Source organism: Mycteria americana, chromosome 10 (genome assembly GCF_035582795.1).
Source record: "Mycteria americana isolate JAX WOST 10 ecotype Jacksonville Zoo and Gardens chromosome 10, USCA_MyAme_1.0, whole genome shotgun sequence".
In the NCBI taxonomy this organism is placed as follows: domain Eukaryota; kingdom Metazoa; phylum Chordata; class Aves; order Ciconiiformes; family Ciconiidae; genus Mycteria; species Mycteria americana.
Genome location: NC_134374.1, coordinates 22971461 through 22985358, shown reverse-complemented (window position 1 = coordinate 22985358; position 13898 = coordinate 22971461). Strand labels below are relative to the sequence as shown.

The window sequence follows — 13898 nt, the reverse complement described above, 5'->3', positions numbered from 1 at the left end:
AGGTACAATTTTATGACAACAAAATGTGAAGGGCTATTCTGAATATTTTTAATTTAACTCTGACGGTCTGTCTCATTTAACAGATGCTGTTATTAGTTACAGATGACTTTGTCATTTTACATATATACAACATGTACTCTAAAAGGTTTGAAAAGAAAGAACCTTTTTAGATTAATAGATCAGTGCCCTGAACTTTCCTTCAAAACAGGAATCTGCATAAGGGAAACTCTATGTAATAGCAGTCACTTGTAATTTTATAAGAAAAAATTGTATACATGAAAATATTTATTAGCCCATATATATTTATAGGGCTATATATGCATACATCACATATATTTCATTTACACATATATTACTAAGATATTACTCATATTACTCTTCTGTGTATGGACTGTACGTTAATGGGTCGCCCTGCTTTGACATAGAGTCCAGTCAGGCTGGAGGGTGACCAGCAAAATGTCATCTTTGCGATAGGTACTGACACCCCAACTAAAGTGATCTGAGAAAGCAACAGTGCAGTTACTCGCTATGTGGGAAAGCCCAGAACAGGCTTCTACACGAAAAGCTTCAGAACTGTATACGCAGCTCCCTTTCAGGTGTGGGTTTTTTTCTTGCTGGAATTTCTAAGTGCTGAATTATAAGGGAAGCAGATGTTTCTCCAGGATTCGAGGTGCCATGGATTCAAATCACATACCCTTCATGCTAATCCTTGTTGGCACAAGGTGGATAATGGCATCTGTTATCGTAACACCCTGGGGTGTTTGAGCCCCCGCCCCCCACCCCGAAGGACTGTGCATACAGAGGTATTATCAATATGAAATTAAATAGTTCAAAAGTGCATATCATTATGAGACTCTTTCTCAACTTGGAAAAAAGAGCACAGTCCATTTTGGAAAGCTCTTCCCAGAAATCTGGAAATGTTTTGCATAATATCACATACGTAGTTTTGTTTTGGGTGATAACGCATGCTTACAACATCCTGAGCGGAGGCTTTTAAATGCAGTTTGCACGCTCCTTATCTATAGCATGCACTCATACAAACCGATACGCACACACACACAAACGTCGACTGGCATTGGCTATATTCTTTGATTCTGTACTTTGCAGGTGTATGGCTGGGAGAGTCAATGTAGTTTCATGTTACCGCAGTTTGGTTTCGACTTATTTTTCATATGTCAGATGCCCTCATTCTCCAAGAGAATTTTACAGACATATTAATATCATGTGTGGGTTATTATCTGATCGTTAGACAAATGTGAAGCACGTTAAAAATAATTCACTGTGAGACCAATAACGTTTGCACATTTTGGAAACAATTTACTACTGAAAATTCTATGAAGACCAAATGTTTTATGCAAGACCGTGTAACTTGGAGATCACCCTAGTTTGCTATAAATATTTTTCTAAAGATGCATGAGAGAAGGACAAAGGGGAATGCATTAATCTTCGGTGTCACGTCTTTCAGATGCTGGAATCCCAGATATGGAAATAGAACACAACGGAACCCAACATGACAGTGCAGCAATGCAAGGTGCAGTATGTACCACATCCCATCACATACGTGTTTATCATGAGCCATATTAAAAATTAAATGAATTGCAGAATAGTTTTTGTCTCTCTTTTCCTGCTTTGAGATAAATGTAAATTACACAACTTCATTTTGTTTTCCTGTTTGATATAGAAAACCTTTGAAAGATCAGTACTTTACAAGACGAGAAATTAAACTTGTTTAAATAGAGGTGTGGGAAGCTCATATTTAGCTATCAGATATATGTGCTTAGTCCAAAAGTGATTTTACATAGGATTTATCTTTTTTAAATATTTTACCTCTGATCCTTGCCTTCCTATCAAGATCATAGGTGTTTTCAAAAAATACATAAACTGTAGGTGGAAAAGGAAAGTCATGTTCGTGTTATGAGCAATTATGTAGTGCTTCATTTTCCTCACTGTTCAGTGACTTGTTTGTAAATACGGAACATTTGCGTATTGTCTGGGTCCTTCCCAAAGAGCAATAAATGCGTTCTGGCTATAGGCCTGTGCAGTGAGGGAACTGTGCAGGCATCATTTAGGGGAGCTGAGGTACAGGGATCTTAAGGGTTATTTCCATTACTACTGGAAGCCTGTTTGGGACACGCAGAAAATCCATAGTCGCCTGTGATAAAATTTGGTCTGAGCAATTTGACACAGAAATTCTCTGACTTGGGAGAAAGTCCAGTTTTGTAGTGTTGCTTTTCTATAAAATCAACCTTTTTCTCCCTTCGGTCCTGTGCTGTGTTCATCACACACCATTCAGTTCTGCGCTGGCTACAGCCTGGAGACAGCTGCCTGTTTCAATGTAACTGCTGCTTCTTAGGGCACTTCCACCCTTTCTGCTGAATCACGTAATGGTCATGTGCAAAAACTGACGTGTGGTAAAGTAACTGAAGGCAGTCGCCTTCGGTGTAGACCGAGGAAGGACTGCGGTACCGTTACAGCTACAAACATAACTTCTAGCATTTCTGAACTGTTAGAGGCTTGACTTTGCGTACCTCTGGTATGCATCTGTCGTCCATCTGTCATCTATACAGGAAAGCTTTCAAATATTTTTACTGCTGTCTCTTTTTGTGATTTTAGGTTCATATGCTATGTATTACAAAGAAGGAGAATCACAGGTTTATGGTAGTGCATGTATATACATATAACATGTGTGTATACGTATGTACACATATGATTAGAGCTGTGCTCTAAATATTACAATTTGAAAATTGTTACTGCCAGAAATGGTCAAAATATTGGATAAGCACTTGGGACACAAGTATTTAAATTTGACAAGCAATATATTCCTAACATTTATGATCTATTTATGATACCTGCTGAGATGAGTGCTCAGTGCTCTTCCAAAAAGATTCTGACAGTCAAAGGTGCATCTGGACAGAACCTGGTAAAAAAAGGAAGTTCATTTCAATTTTCAGTTGAAGAAAAAAAGTTACAGTTGGCTCACATGTGTCTTCCCATCAAAAATTATTATAAATAACTGTGGGGAAGGTGATGCATAGCCACTTCCAACAGGCGTTTACTTACTAGAAGGAATTAAGAGAACTTCCTTACACTTCCTGTAGTCTTGATATACAAGAAAACCTCGTGATTTTATGATTTTTAATTCAGGTTGGTTGTGTTTGTTTTGTTTTGTTTTTTTTTTTAATCTGGTCCCAACGACATCATTCTTTAGTTTTAACAGGCTTTGGATCATAAAGTTTTTGTTCAGGTTAAAAGCCCGAACGAAGGGAGAACTGGATATCCACTATGTTCCGTATCTCTGAGCTCGGTGCCCCTCTGTGAAAGCAGAACATGACTTGTGCAATAGGAGTTGTAAACCTGTCATACACTCCTCAAAGGCAAAGCATCTCTTGTCTTCACCACAGGAATGAATGACAGTGTACGCTGACTTCTCTGACAGTTTTAGTATGGCAATCCTGTTCGTATGTAAACGTGTGATGAGTTTAGCCAGTTCTTTCACTAAGCACTCTCAGCTGATAAAAAGGTTTCTGAAAAGCTCTCTGTAGAGCGTGTTTAGATTTCGAAGTGTTTCTGTCCTGCAGCGGCACCATCTCTTTCATTTCTGTTTACGCTGATACTGTAATATCTTTTATTCTCTTTTCCTTTGATTACAATTTTTGTACTTGACAGCTACTATTGCACTGCCGCCTTTAACAATTTGAGCACGCTGCCTCATTGCCCCCTTCATTTGCTGCCTTTGTTTTTTGGGCCCTGGGAGGAGGAAGGGTCAAAACACATGTCCCTAATACAAAGCTGTTTCCAAGCTTCCAAAATCTCTCTCTCTTGCACAGAAAAAAGCGTTAGCATCAATGCAGACCTTTTGCTGTTGTCAATAGCTCTGCTGGACAGAAATCTATCATTCGCACAGTGCCTTCCCTTTGAAATTCAATGAGTTTCACTGCCAGTATCCCCTTAAGACGGCTTAAAGGAAAATTACAAAAATACTGCACAGCCACCTTTCGCAGTCATTAAGTCATATCATATTTTATGCTCATTTCTTAAAATGATTTTATTAACACAAGCTGTTCATATACTGGGACTCTGGTCTGCATGATAAATCTTTTCCATTTAGTTGACTCATTTTCTCTATGCATTGTATATTAATTGAACGGAAGTTTTGTGCAGATGAGACTTAAAACTTTTTTGAACTTTACAGTCTAATACCTCTGTCCTCCGTATACCTGATCTTCTAATGCAGCATAGCTTGATCCGAGAGCAACTTTTTAGCTGACAAAATGAGAAAGTAATAGTTGCAGTAGTCGTGAAGCCCCCTGCCTAGCTGAGCGCTGCAGGAGAGGGTGATGCGTGCACACAGATACCCTTCTGGTCTTGCCTCCATAACTCACTTGTGGGCCAGCAAGATAGTGCATCAACCATTTTATCAACCAATCTCCCTTTCACATAAAATAAACATACCGGGTGTCATTAAGTGCACCTTCAGATCAATGATTTTTGCAAATGACATTCAAGTACCATTCGAGTAGTGCATTTTTGCTGATAAAAGCAAATTAAATTAGCACAACTACAAGCGTGCTGATAAAAACTAAAACCGAACAGCAGCACCATTAGCTAACAAAGTAATATTTTCTCTTTACTGCTTTCTGCCATTTAGTTATTATCCTATTGGAAATCTAATTATAATCCTTTTACTCCCTAGTCAAACTTCACAGTTTTTGCAAGCTTAGCACTGACAAGTGATTTCATTACATTTGATTGCCCGCGCCCAGATTGACTTAACTTCACTCCGAGACCTAAAAGCCCTCTCAGTTTCTCAGATTCCCTGTTTGCACATTACAGCAACAGCTCCTTTAATTAATTAGCATGAACAGCAGTAACATGAACTGCTGAACAGAAAATAACATCATTTTATGATTGCAGGGAGACTTCTCCTTTTGCATGTTTATACCTTAGTTAACTTTTGTATTACTATATGTCATTGTTAGGGGATATTGGAACAATCAGCAAAGCAATGTTGTCTTAAAATTTTAAAAAATAGATGTTACCATAATACTTGATGATAACAATTCACAAAAAATAAAAGACTCTAAATTTCAAGAAGGAGGCGGCAGCGTAGGCAGGCAGACTTTCCTGAGGTGAAAACGTGGTTCAAAGGAAACGTGGTTCACCCTACCTGCGACAGGAGGGTGACCCGGGGCTGCTGCTGCTTTTGTTTGTGAAATAACCTGGCAGAGGTTTAGCACAAAAGCTCTCAGTAACCATGGATAACTTTTTATTTTTATCTGTTTGCCACAGATGAAGGACTGTTGAAGTTTGGGACATACTCTGGTTTTTATTATTTAGAAAACTGGGCTATATTTTTTCAATATTCTGATACAACCAGTCAGTTTTCAAATCCAGCCTATGGTAAAAAGGGCACAAGGGGGACAGAAAAGAGAGGGGTAGTGTTTTTAAGAGGTCTAACAACATTGTTACTGTATCAAAGTATACCTTCAAATGCTGCAATCCACTGAAACCAACCATGCTACAGAATTTCAGAGCACTCTACAATTGTAAGAGACAAATTCAACATCTTGGAAATTATAGTGCTATTGTCTTGGTCTTGCTTTCACTGAAAAAAAATGTTCAAGCACTTACTTACAATTTTACATAAGAAAAGACCAGAACCCTGTGATTAGAAACTCTTGAGATTAAACTAAACAGAGGCCTGGTATTTTCCTTGTGGGCGAGTTCTTCGCTATCTTCTTCGTTTGCATCTTAGGCCTTTTCTTCTTCCTCCTGTCCAAGCTGTGCTCTGGCCCTGGTGCGTGTCCTGCTCTGGATGCTCTGAATTATTAAACCTCTGGTAGTTACTTTGTGCTGTGTCCTATTGCAGTGTTTCTAGAAAAACTCCTCCAAAGCTTGTGTGCAATTACCAGACTGTCATATCCGCTGCTGAAAGCCGTCTCGTTAGCTGCTAACCAAGACAAGGGCCCTCTTAGTAACTAGCCATGAGATTACTGCGCTGACTGACTACATGGCTCGCCTGCTGGTGGTACAAGTGCAGGGCTTTAAAAGTAACAGTATCGCTGATCTTAGCATTGTTTCTACTTTTGGTACGCCGTGTGTTTTTCTGAGTCTCTCTCTCTGTAAGCACACACACACATATTGGAGAGGAAGCTGAGATTTTGTGATTTACTGGAGACAAAAGGTGGAGAAAGGTTCTCCCAGGAGGCTGTTGCGTGTGAAGGTCCATACCTTTCTATTCTTACAAAGGGCTAAAACGTTCATTCAATAGTTCAGTGTCAGTAGGCTTGAGTATTTCCTAAGCAGGAACCACTATGTTACCTCCCTGTCTACTCAAACTGACAATGGCAATCCAGCGTCTGCATAGTTTGTATTCAGTGAACATATTCTTGTCCTTGGCTGTTGTTGTTACTCATTAGAAATCCTATTTTCTGTACAAGTTTTTAGGTCTATTAACATGGACGTGGAAGCGTGTGACAGAGTGGACTCAGCAGTCCTAAGCACAAAATAAGTGGGGAAGAAACCCCAAAAGCAGCACCTCCACGAGTGCGCAGCACGGACGGGTCAGGGCCACGGTCCTGCCTGCTGCGGGAACGAGGACCCGCAGGGAGGAGAGGTCTGGTCCCGCTCCCCCGGAGGGAGCCCCGTCAGCTCAGACAGTGGTAGACATCAGAGACTGCACATCTGCAGGGGTGGAAAAGAGGCGATATGAAAGAGCGAGAGATTAAAAGCAAGCAAACCAAACTTCATTAGTGCTGCTGCTCTCAGAAGCAGCGTTTATTGTCCACATTCTTCCGTGAGTCCAGAGGAAACCACGCTCTGCTCACGGTGTGTTATTTTTTCTCTTTCACTGCTCAGTTTGGAAAATATTTACAGATAAATGGAAAGGAAAAGTTTTGCTGGAAAACTAATAAACAGGCAAAGAAGTCAGTTTTACGCGCTGTTGCCATTTGGCTGAATGACTAGCCCAAAACCATGAGAAATGGGCGGAGGCCAGGCCTTTTTTTTCATGGTAGTGAAGGGATTTTTTTCTGTGTTTTTCGTAGTTGCCGTGGTCCTCACCCCACTAGCAGGGGCCTGGACGCGCCTCCTTCCAGGCCAGCCAGCGCTGCTGTTTGCTAAGAGATTCAGGGAAAGAGTTTTTTTCAGGGATTTCATCCACAGTAGAAGCTAATGCAAACTGTTCTCCGATTTTTCTTTTTTTTTTTTTTTTTTTTTTTTTCTGCAAAATAAGAGACTGATTCAAACTAATTAGCGTCAGCTTTGTAAGTCAGATTTCTTGTTATGGCATTGCATTTTCCATGTGTCGCTGCATCCAAAGCTCGGCTTGGCTCTGACCTGACTGCAGTGCTGACTCTGCTTCCGTAGCCCAGAAGGGTGGCGAGATCGGCTCCTGTGCGGCATACTGACGGTATCGTATAGGGCTCTCTGATTCAACCCCTCAAGCAGGAGTGGTGCAAAGCCACTGAGAGTGCGCAGGTCTGGCACCCGGCTGCCCTCTTCCCTCCTCTGCTCTTCTGTCCGCAGAAACACAGCCACGTCTCGGCCCTGCCTAACCTTTATTTTAGCAGCTCTCCCAACTCCTCCTTCATCTAAATTGGCGAAGTGGGATTTTCAGTGTATTATTTCATCTCTGCTACCCATACTCTCTGCAATAAGTAGTGCTGGGTTTTATTTTTTAAATTGCACGAGTAATTTACAGTTACTGATACGACAAATTTATCCTTGGCTTCTCATTATGTAGCAGATCCCAAATTTCCCTCCTCCGATGACTTTCTGCGCCAGTTTACAGTGTGCTGAAGGTACCTGTTCAGGTACCTGTTTGGTTACCTGAACGCTCCCAAGCGGAAGCTGTGTCGGTTCATCGCGGCTAGCCGGCTGCGTCGCGTGGCTCCAGTCCCTTCCTGGACTGGATTTGCACACCGGCATTACTGGGGCGCCTCTCTTTGTGCAAGCCCTGTGGGTACACACGGAAATTTGGTTTTAAAGTACTTTTATGGAAATACAGCTGAATTACTGACTTAAAAGAAAGATATTGTAAACAAACCCTCACAAAGGATTCAGGAGAATGAGAGATGCTGAATAGGCTGAAAAAAGAAAAGAAAAAAAGAAGAAAAATGTGGATAAATATGCAGGTGATAATTATTGCTTTTGATTTGTCCTTTATACACACATTAAAACCTTGAAAGAAGACGGCAAACGATGACATTGTTGCTAAGAGAGAGTGCAAGAGATGAGTGTATACCCTGGACTAGCAACTCAGGGAAGACAACAGCATCCTGAGGGAAAATTACAATTATTAACATAGGCTCTGGCTCGCTGAGAAATTGTGGATCTTTACTTGTCTTATACATTGTGAAGGGGAAAAAAAATCCTTTCTAAATGTCTTGCTTATTAAGCCAGTCATGCATTTCACTGTAGGCTGTAAAGCAGTATAACATGCACAGGGGGCTCATAAGCATATTTTAGTGTTAGGGAATATCATTTATACAGTTTTTATATTGTCAATATTACCCCTAGAGAATGAGATTAGGCTTTAAACTACTGTAAATCTACGCTTTTGCTCACCTTTGTATAATTTCATTTTTTAATAGAATGAAGCCCACATAAATGAATATTTGATTAAGGGATAAACCTAATAAAAGAATACATTTATTGCACACAGATTTATTCAAATCTTTGCTATATAATACAGTAAAATGCTATAAAAAGGTCTGTAGCTTGCAGTCAGCTGCACTGAGGAGATGGTGAGTATTCTTCAAAAAGATGAATTTGACAACATCGCATTGTCTTTCATGTAGAAGTGGTAGCACAGATGCTCCTCACACTTTAATTCCTCATAGGTGGTTGCTGTATGACGTTGTTAATGCCACGGAGTTAAGTTTATTGCACAGCAACAAAAAAGTATTTTAATTTCTGGAGAATAATTGAGAGCTTTATAAAAAAGGAAATATTTAACTATGTACTTTCTGTTTACTGATCAATAATATCTCCTGGGTGGCTGCACTGTGCTTGAGCTTTGGCATTTACTTTCTCTCTTACAGGTATTCCAGATACCTCCGTTGAACTTCCCTTGAGAAACAAAGGGAATAGGAAGGAAAAATTGAAACCCGTTCCAAGTTTAAATAGTCGGTCCAGCAGCCCGCAGTACCCTCAATGACCACTTCTTACCTTAGTTTGAAAAATAATTTTTTAAATACAATAAAAATACCAAGAATATAAAAATATATTACTGATCCTTGCTGATCCCGTGTGTGATAAATCAACTCTTCCCTTGAATGCACAGCTGGATTCCTCCCCTCCTCTTTGCAGACAGAGTCCTTGTTGCCAAACGCAGCCCCGTAAACGTGCGCGCATGCGTGGTCTCTGTCTTACTGTCTTTGTCTGTACAAATACCAAGCATCAAACGTATCAAAAGATGGAGCTGACGCCCAGTGGCCATTTAAATAGCGAGTTATGTGTCTAATTTCTGCTGACTTCCATTGGTATTACATGGACTAATTCCCCAAGCACGTCTGTAAATCCCCCCCGTACAGGTGGTTGGGCAAGAAGATACCTGTGTACGTCAGGCCCTCGGAGAGCGCAGGCGTGCGGGCGTTAGGTGCCCGGGACACGCAGTGCTGCGGCTGCTGCCGTGCAGGGCGCAGAACCGGTGCGTTCCTGGCTCACGAGAAGCACGCTATGGCAGAATTTCAGCCTTTTGGACTGCCTATAAAGACTGCTCGTAGGGCTTTTTGAGGGCAGCCATGCTGACTTGCAGATTCTGTCAGTGGCTAGCTTTTTTAGAAGTACAGCTTTAATATCGGCCAGGTCACCTACAGCCTGCTATGGGAAGAAGTTGTGCAACTTCCTAATAATCAGAAGGAGAAAAAGAAAAAAATAACGACCAACCAAAACCAGAGTGTTCAATATTTGCATTTCTGCTTACCCCCTCCCCAGGCTTTTCCCCCCTAAGTTTTAGACTTAATTTTCCCCCTTAATATTTTCCCCACTAAGTTTAAGAAAGACAATAATTTTAATCAGCCAAAGGCCTGAAACTAATTTTCTTCACTTCTTTGGAGGTTCCCATGCTCCCAAACGTTCCTCCGGAGATGTTATGTCCCTGGCTCTTCCGATCTTTATTCTTGTTTATATCCAAAATACACACTAAATTATCTCTGTTTGAGAGCCCGAGCCTCCTTAAAACCATGAAACGTTCAATTACTAATTAGCTGTTTCCTGTTCCTAATGAAGTGAACATGTCGGATTTGGATTAAAATTCAGCTACTGCTCTCCTCTGTTTATGGTTCCAGATGTTTTTGTTTTATCTAGGAGGTTATTTTGACAGCTACTGCTAAATGATAAATCACTCATATTATAGCTGAAATGCATTTTGAAATTGAAATGTGGCAAACTTTGAGATTGCTCCAAGGATCAGTGTCAGTTAGCAGGTCAATACTTGTTCTTCCCTTATGAGCGTTCGGTATTGGCATATGTAAAACAGTAATGGGATGGATGTCAACATTATACAAAATGCTTCTCAATATTATCATTTTGCTATCATCGTCAAGATCAGTACTTGCGGGTTTAGCTGGGTGAATTCGTGATTCATTGTATAATGAACAAGAATATGGATTCTTGTTAGCTTTAGTTTCTGTGGGCATTTTAATATTTATTTTTTCTCTGGGCTTAATGTGAAAAATCACAGTTGATAGGTACTGTAACTAGGAATATTTTTATGAAGGAAATAAGTGGCTTTCTACTTGCTTCCCTAAATAAAAATAATTTTAAAAGAAATGTGGCGGTTTCTGAATGAAAGAACAGTTTTCCAGGAACAGATATTGATTTACTTACGTTATATTTTTTAATGCAATGCAATTTTGGTTTAACACGCTGTTCCCTAGAAGGTTTTGTGCGTGTAGTAATGGCATGTTGTAAAGCTGATGCCGTGTTACTCGGTCTGTCTTACATGCAATCCAACACAGGCTGCCTTCTGAAAAAAAAGAAGGAAAATGAGTGTTCAATTAAAAAGCAAATGTCATAAAGGAAGAAAATTCAAATAAAAATATTCATAGTCTCTACTCAGCAGCTGCTGGCTGGCAAGCACCATTAGAAAGGAGGCCGGTGGCTTTTTAGCCCAGCCGCGTGCCCACACCTGTGCCGCCGGGGAGAAGGGGGCCAGCGCACGGAGACCCGCTCCTTTCTCCGGGTGACGTTCACCTCCCCGGGGCTCGGCAGGGCTTTGTCACCAGGTGCCTCCTCTTCCACTGTAAAGCTACTCGCCTGAGGGCTGGTTCGTAGCACTTGTACATCTGATAATTTGGCTTGAGAAGAAAACAGTCCGCAAACAAATAAGGAAACCCACCTGAGTTTCAATTAATTATCAAATACGTAACTGTGTAATTGACCTTTTTTCCTCTCTTTTTTTTTCCTCCAGAAAACAGAACATACATCAAACCCACTATTATGTACTGAAGGAAACACCTATTGCTGAAAAGTGTATAATGATCACTATTTGAAGACTATATAGTTCATGAAAAACGTCCCTTCCAACCTTTGATGCCTTCAGTACTGTGTGAAGAACAGGATTTGTAGCATGAAACTTGAAGGACAATTTCAAGCAATTTACTGTTGCTGCATCGAAAACTGCCGTATTGTCATTAAGAAATATTGAGACTTTTTACAAGCTTACCATACCAAACCAAGCCTGTTGCAACAGATCATTTTTAGGTCCCCGGAGATAGAAAGGAGTTTTAGTATTTTTAAGCACATACAGGAATTATTCCCCCTTCCCCCCAAAAAAGAACGTTTTTTTTTCCTAAGGAGGTAGCTATTACTGTATAGCAATGGCACAATGATTTTAAGCCACAAAGGTCCTCACTGGCTGTACATCATACAAGTCCAGTTTATCACTGAAACTGTTCAACATGGAGCTGTTTCGATTGTGTTTATAAATTAAGCTTTGTTTACTGAAGCAGATACTCGATATATATTACGTTTTAAAAAGAAATGTGTGTACATTTTTTAAAAGAATGATGTAAAAATTGTCCTTTCATTAGATGACCAATTCAAAAGTGTGAGCTAAACCCTAATAGCTGACGTAATACGAGGATTATAATTGATGCTTTTTTTTATGCTCAGTTCAGCTTGGCTTTTGGTCTTTTAAGATGAAAAAATGAATATGCAGTAGAGTGTTAGATAATGGAAACTTTTAAGTATGGTTTCTCTGTTGTACCATATTAAGTTAAAGTACACATTCTTTGTTAAAAATGTTCTTGCTAAAAATACAGTATTAAAAATTTTTTTGTTTGACTTTGGAAATCTTGTAAGATTTTTTTTTTTGACTGTGAATTCCCATAGTTATTGTACCAGTGCAAAAAATATTTTGCACTATATAAAAATACTTGAAGAAATTACTTAATAAAGAGGGGGGGTTGGTATTAAACATTTCCCTAATTATGGTATGTTCCGGATTCCGAACTTTGCCACTGAAATGTTCCTTTCTCAAAATCCGTGACTGAAAGCTGGTTCAAGTGGAATTAAGTCGTCACCTGCTCACGCTTTACTGTCATTCAGGGTCAAAGGCACAGTGCTTGTTTACTTCCAAAGGCATGGCTGTATACACAGACTTAGGTTTACACACACACCCCCTGAATTCAATCACTGTCACTTACAAACAAAAAAACCCTTTAAACAGATCTCTGGGGAAGATACTTCCTATAAATATGTATACTATCTATATCTGTATGTATAGCGTTCAAAATTTCATTTATTTTTATCACTAGATTTTTTTTTTCCTGGTTAACAGCCTTTTGCTAACTTTCAAAGTGTAGCTTCAAACTATGCTATGTAATACAGCAGAAAAGAATCACCCATCTTGCATTCCTAAAAGAAATCTTTTCGCTTAACCAGGTGTCAGTTCAAGAAGACATGCTGGCCTCTGTTTTACAGGTGATTAAACGAATCATCAGAATAGTCTTTCAACCTACAAACATGGTTTATTCCACCTTGGGTTTTTTGCAAGCATTCTAATAACTCCATTAATCACACTGCCATTGATTAAATGATCAGAAATTGAATGATACGACGAAAGCGGAGCATTAGGAATTGTGAGTGCTCCCACACTCTTAATAAAAGCTCATGTGTGAGGAAAACACTGCAGCACCTGAACTTAAATTCTGCCTTTGGCTATTTATTAATTTTAGTTGCTATTCCGTCAGGATTCTCTGAAATGAGAGTTGGGCCTTATTTCTAAATCTTATTTTTAAAAAGGACTTGAAGCAGTCCTTGGGATACTGCAGCGTTTCTGACTGACTGACCAAACTCTGGTATTGCTCTTGGGAGCTGCAGATTTTGACGAGAGCTCTTTGATGCGTTACCCAGTATCACGCATTTTAGAAAGACTTAAAGTAACTAAATATTTCAGTCTTTGAAGTGGTAGCATTTTTGCATTTTTCTTTAGTCTCCATAAAGGCAATTTTAGCATTTTTTTCCTCAGTGCCCAATCTACATTTCTTAAGGCTGCATTGATACTGGGTGGATGAGCACATCATTGATCTCTAATTTGCCCTTCCCAGAATAGTTTTAAATGTCAAAGTACTGGCAAATGAGATTTAGGAAACTGATAAACTTCAGAGACTGAATCTCTTGTTAAGTCCTTATTAGGTAGCTCCTGATAAATCCTGACAAGCCAAGACACTGAGTTTTTTTATGTGTCAACCTAACGAGTACACTTGTAACTAACACTTTCTGTTGGCGACCATACTAAACCCAGAACAAGCAACAGGTTTGGTCAAATGTGATTGAATAGTTCATATAAAAGTGCAGATTTCAATTCTTTTTAAATTTCATTTTACTTCCTATCATCTCCTCAGTAATATTCCAAACGACACCCTCCCACAGAGGGATCTGGCTGTGAG

At 39.7% G+C, this 13898-nt stretch overlaps 1 protein-coding gene across 3 annotated transcripts in view; it reads left to right on the top strand.

The window, feature by feature from the left end:
• Positions 1–12263, top strand: part of DACH2 (dachshund family transcription factor 2) — a 315443-nt gene extending 303180 nt beyond the window's left edge. For all 3 annotated transcript variants that reach the window (XM_075513257.1, XM_075513256.1, XM_075513258.1), the window contains 2 exons: positions 1466–1531; positions 11417–12263. In XM_075513257.1, the coding sequence (XP_075369372.1) occupies positions 1466–1531; positions 11417–11454 (104 nt within the window). In that variant the 3' untranslated portion in view covers positions 11455–12263. The remainder of the gene's footprint in view (positions 1–1465; positions 1532–11416) is intronic.
• The last annotated feature ends 1635 nt before the right edge of the window (positions 12264–13898 follow it).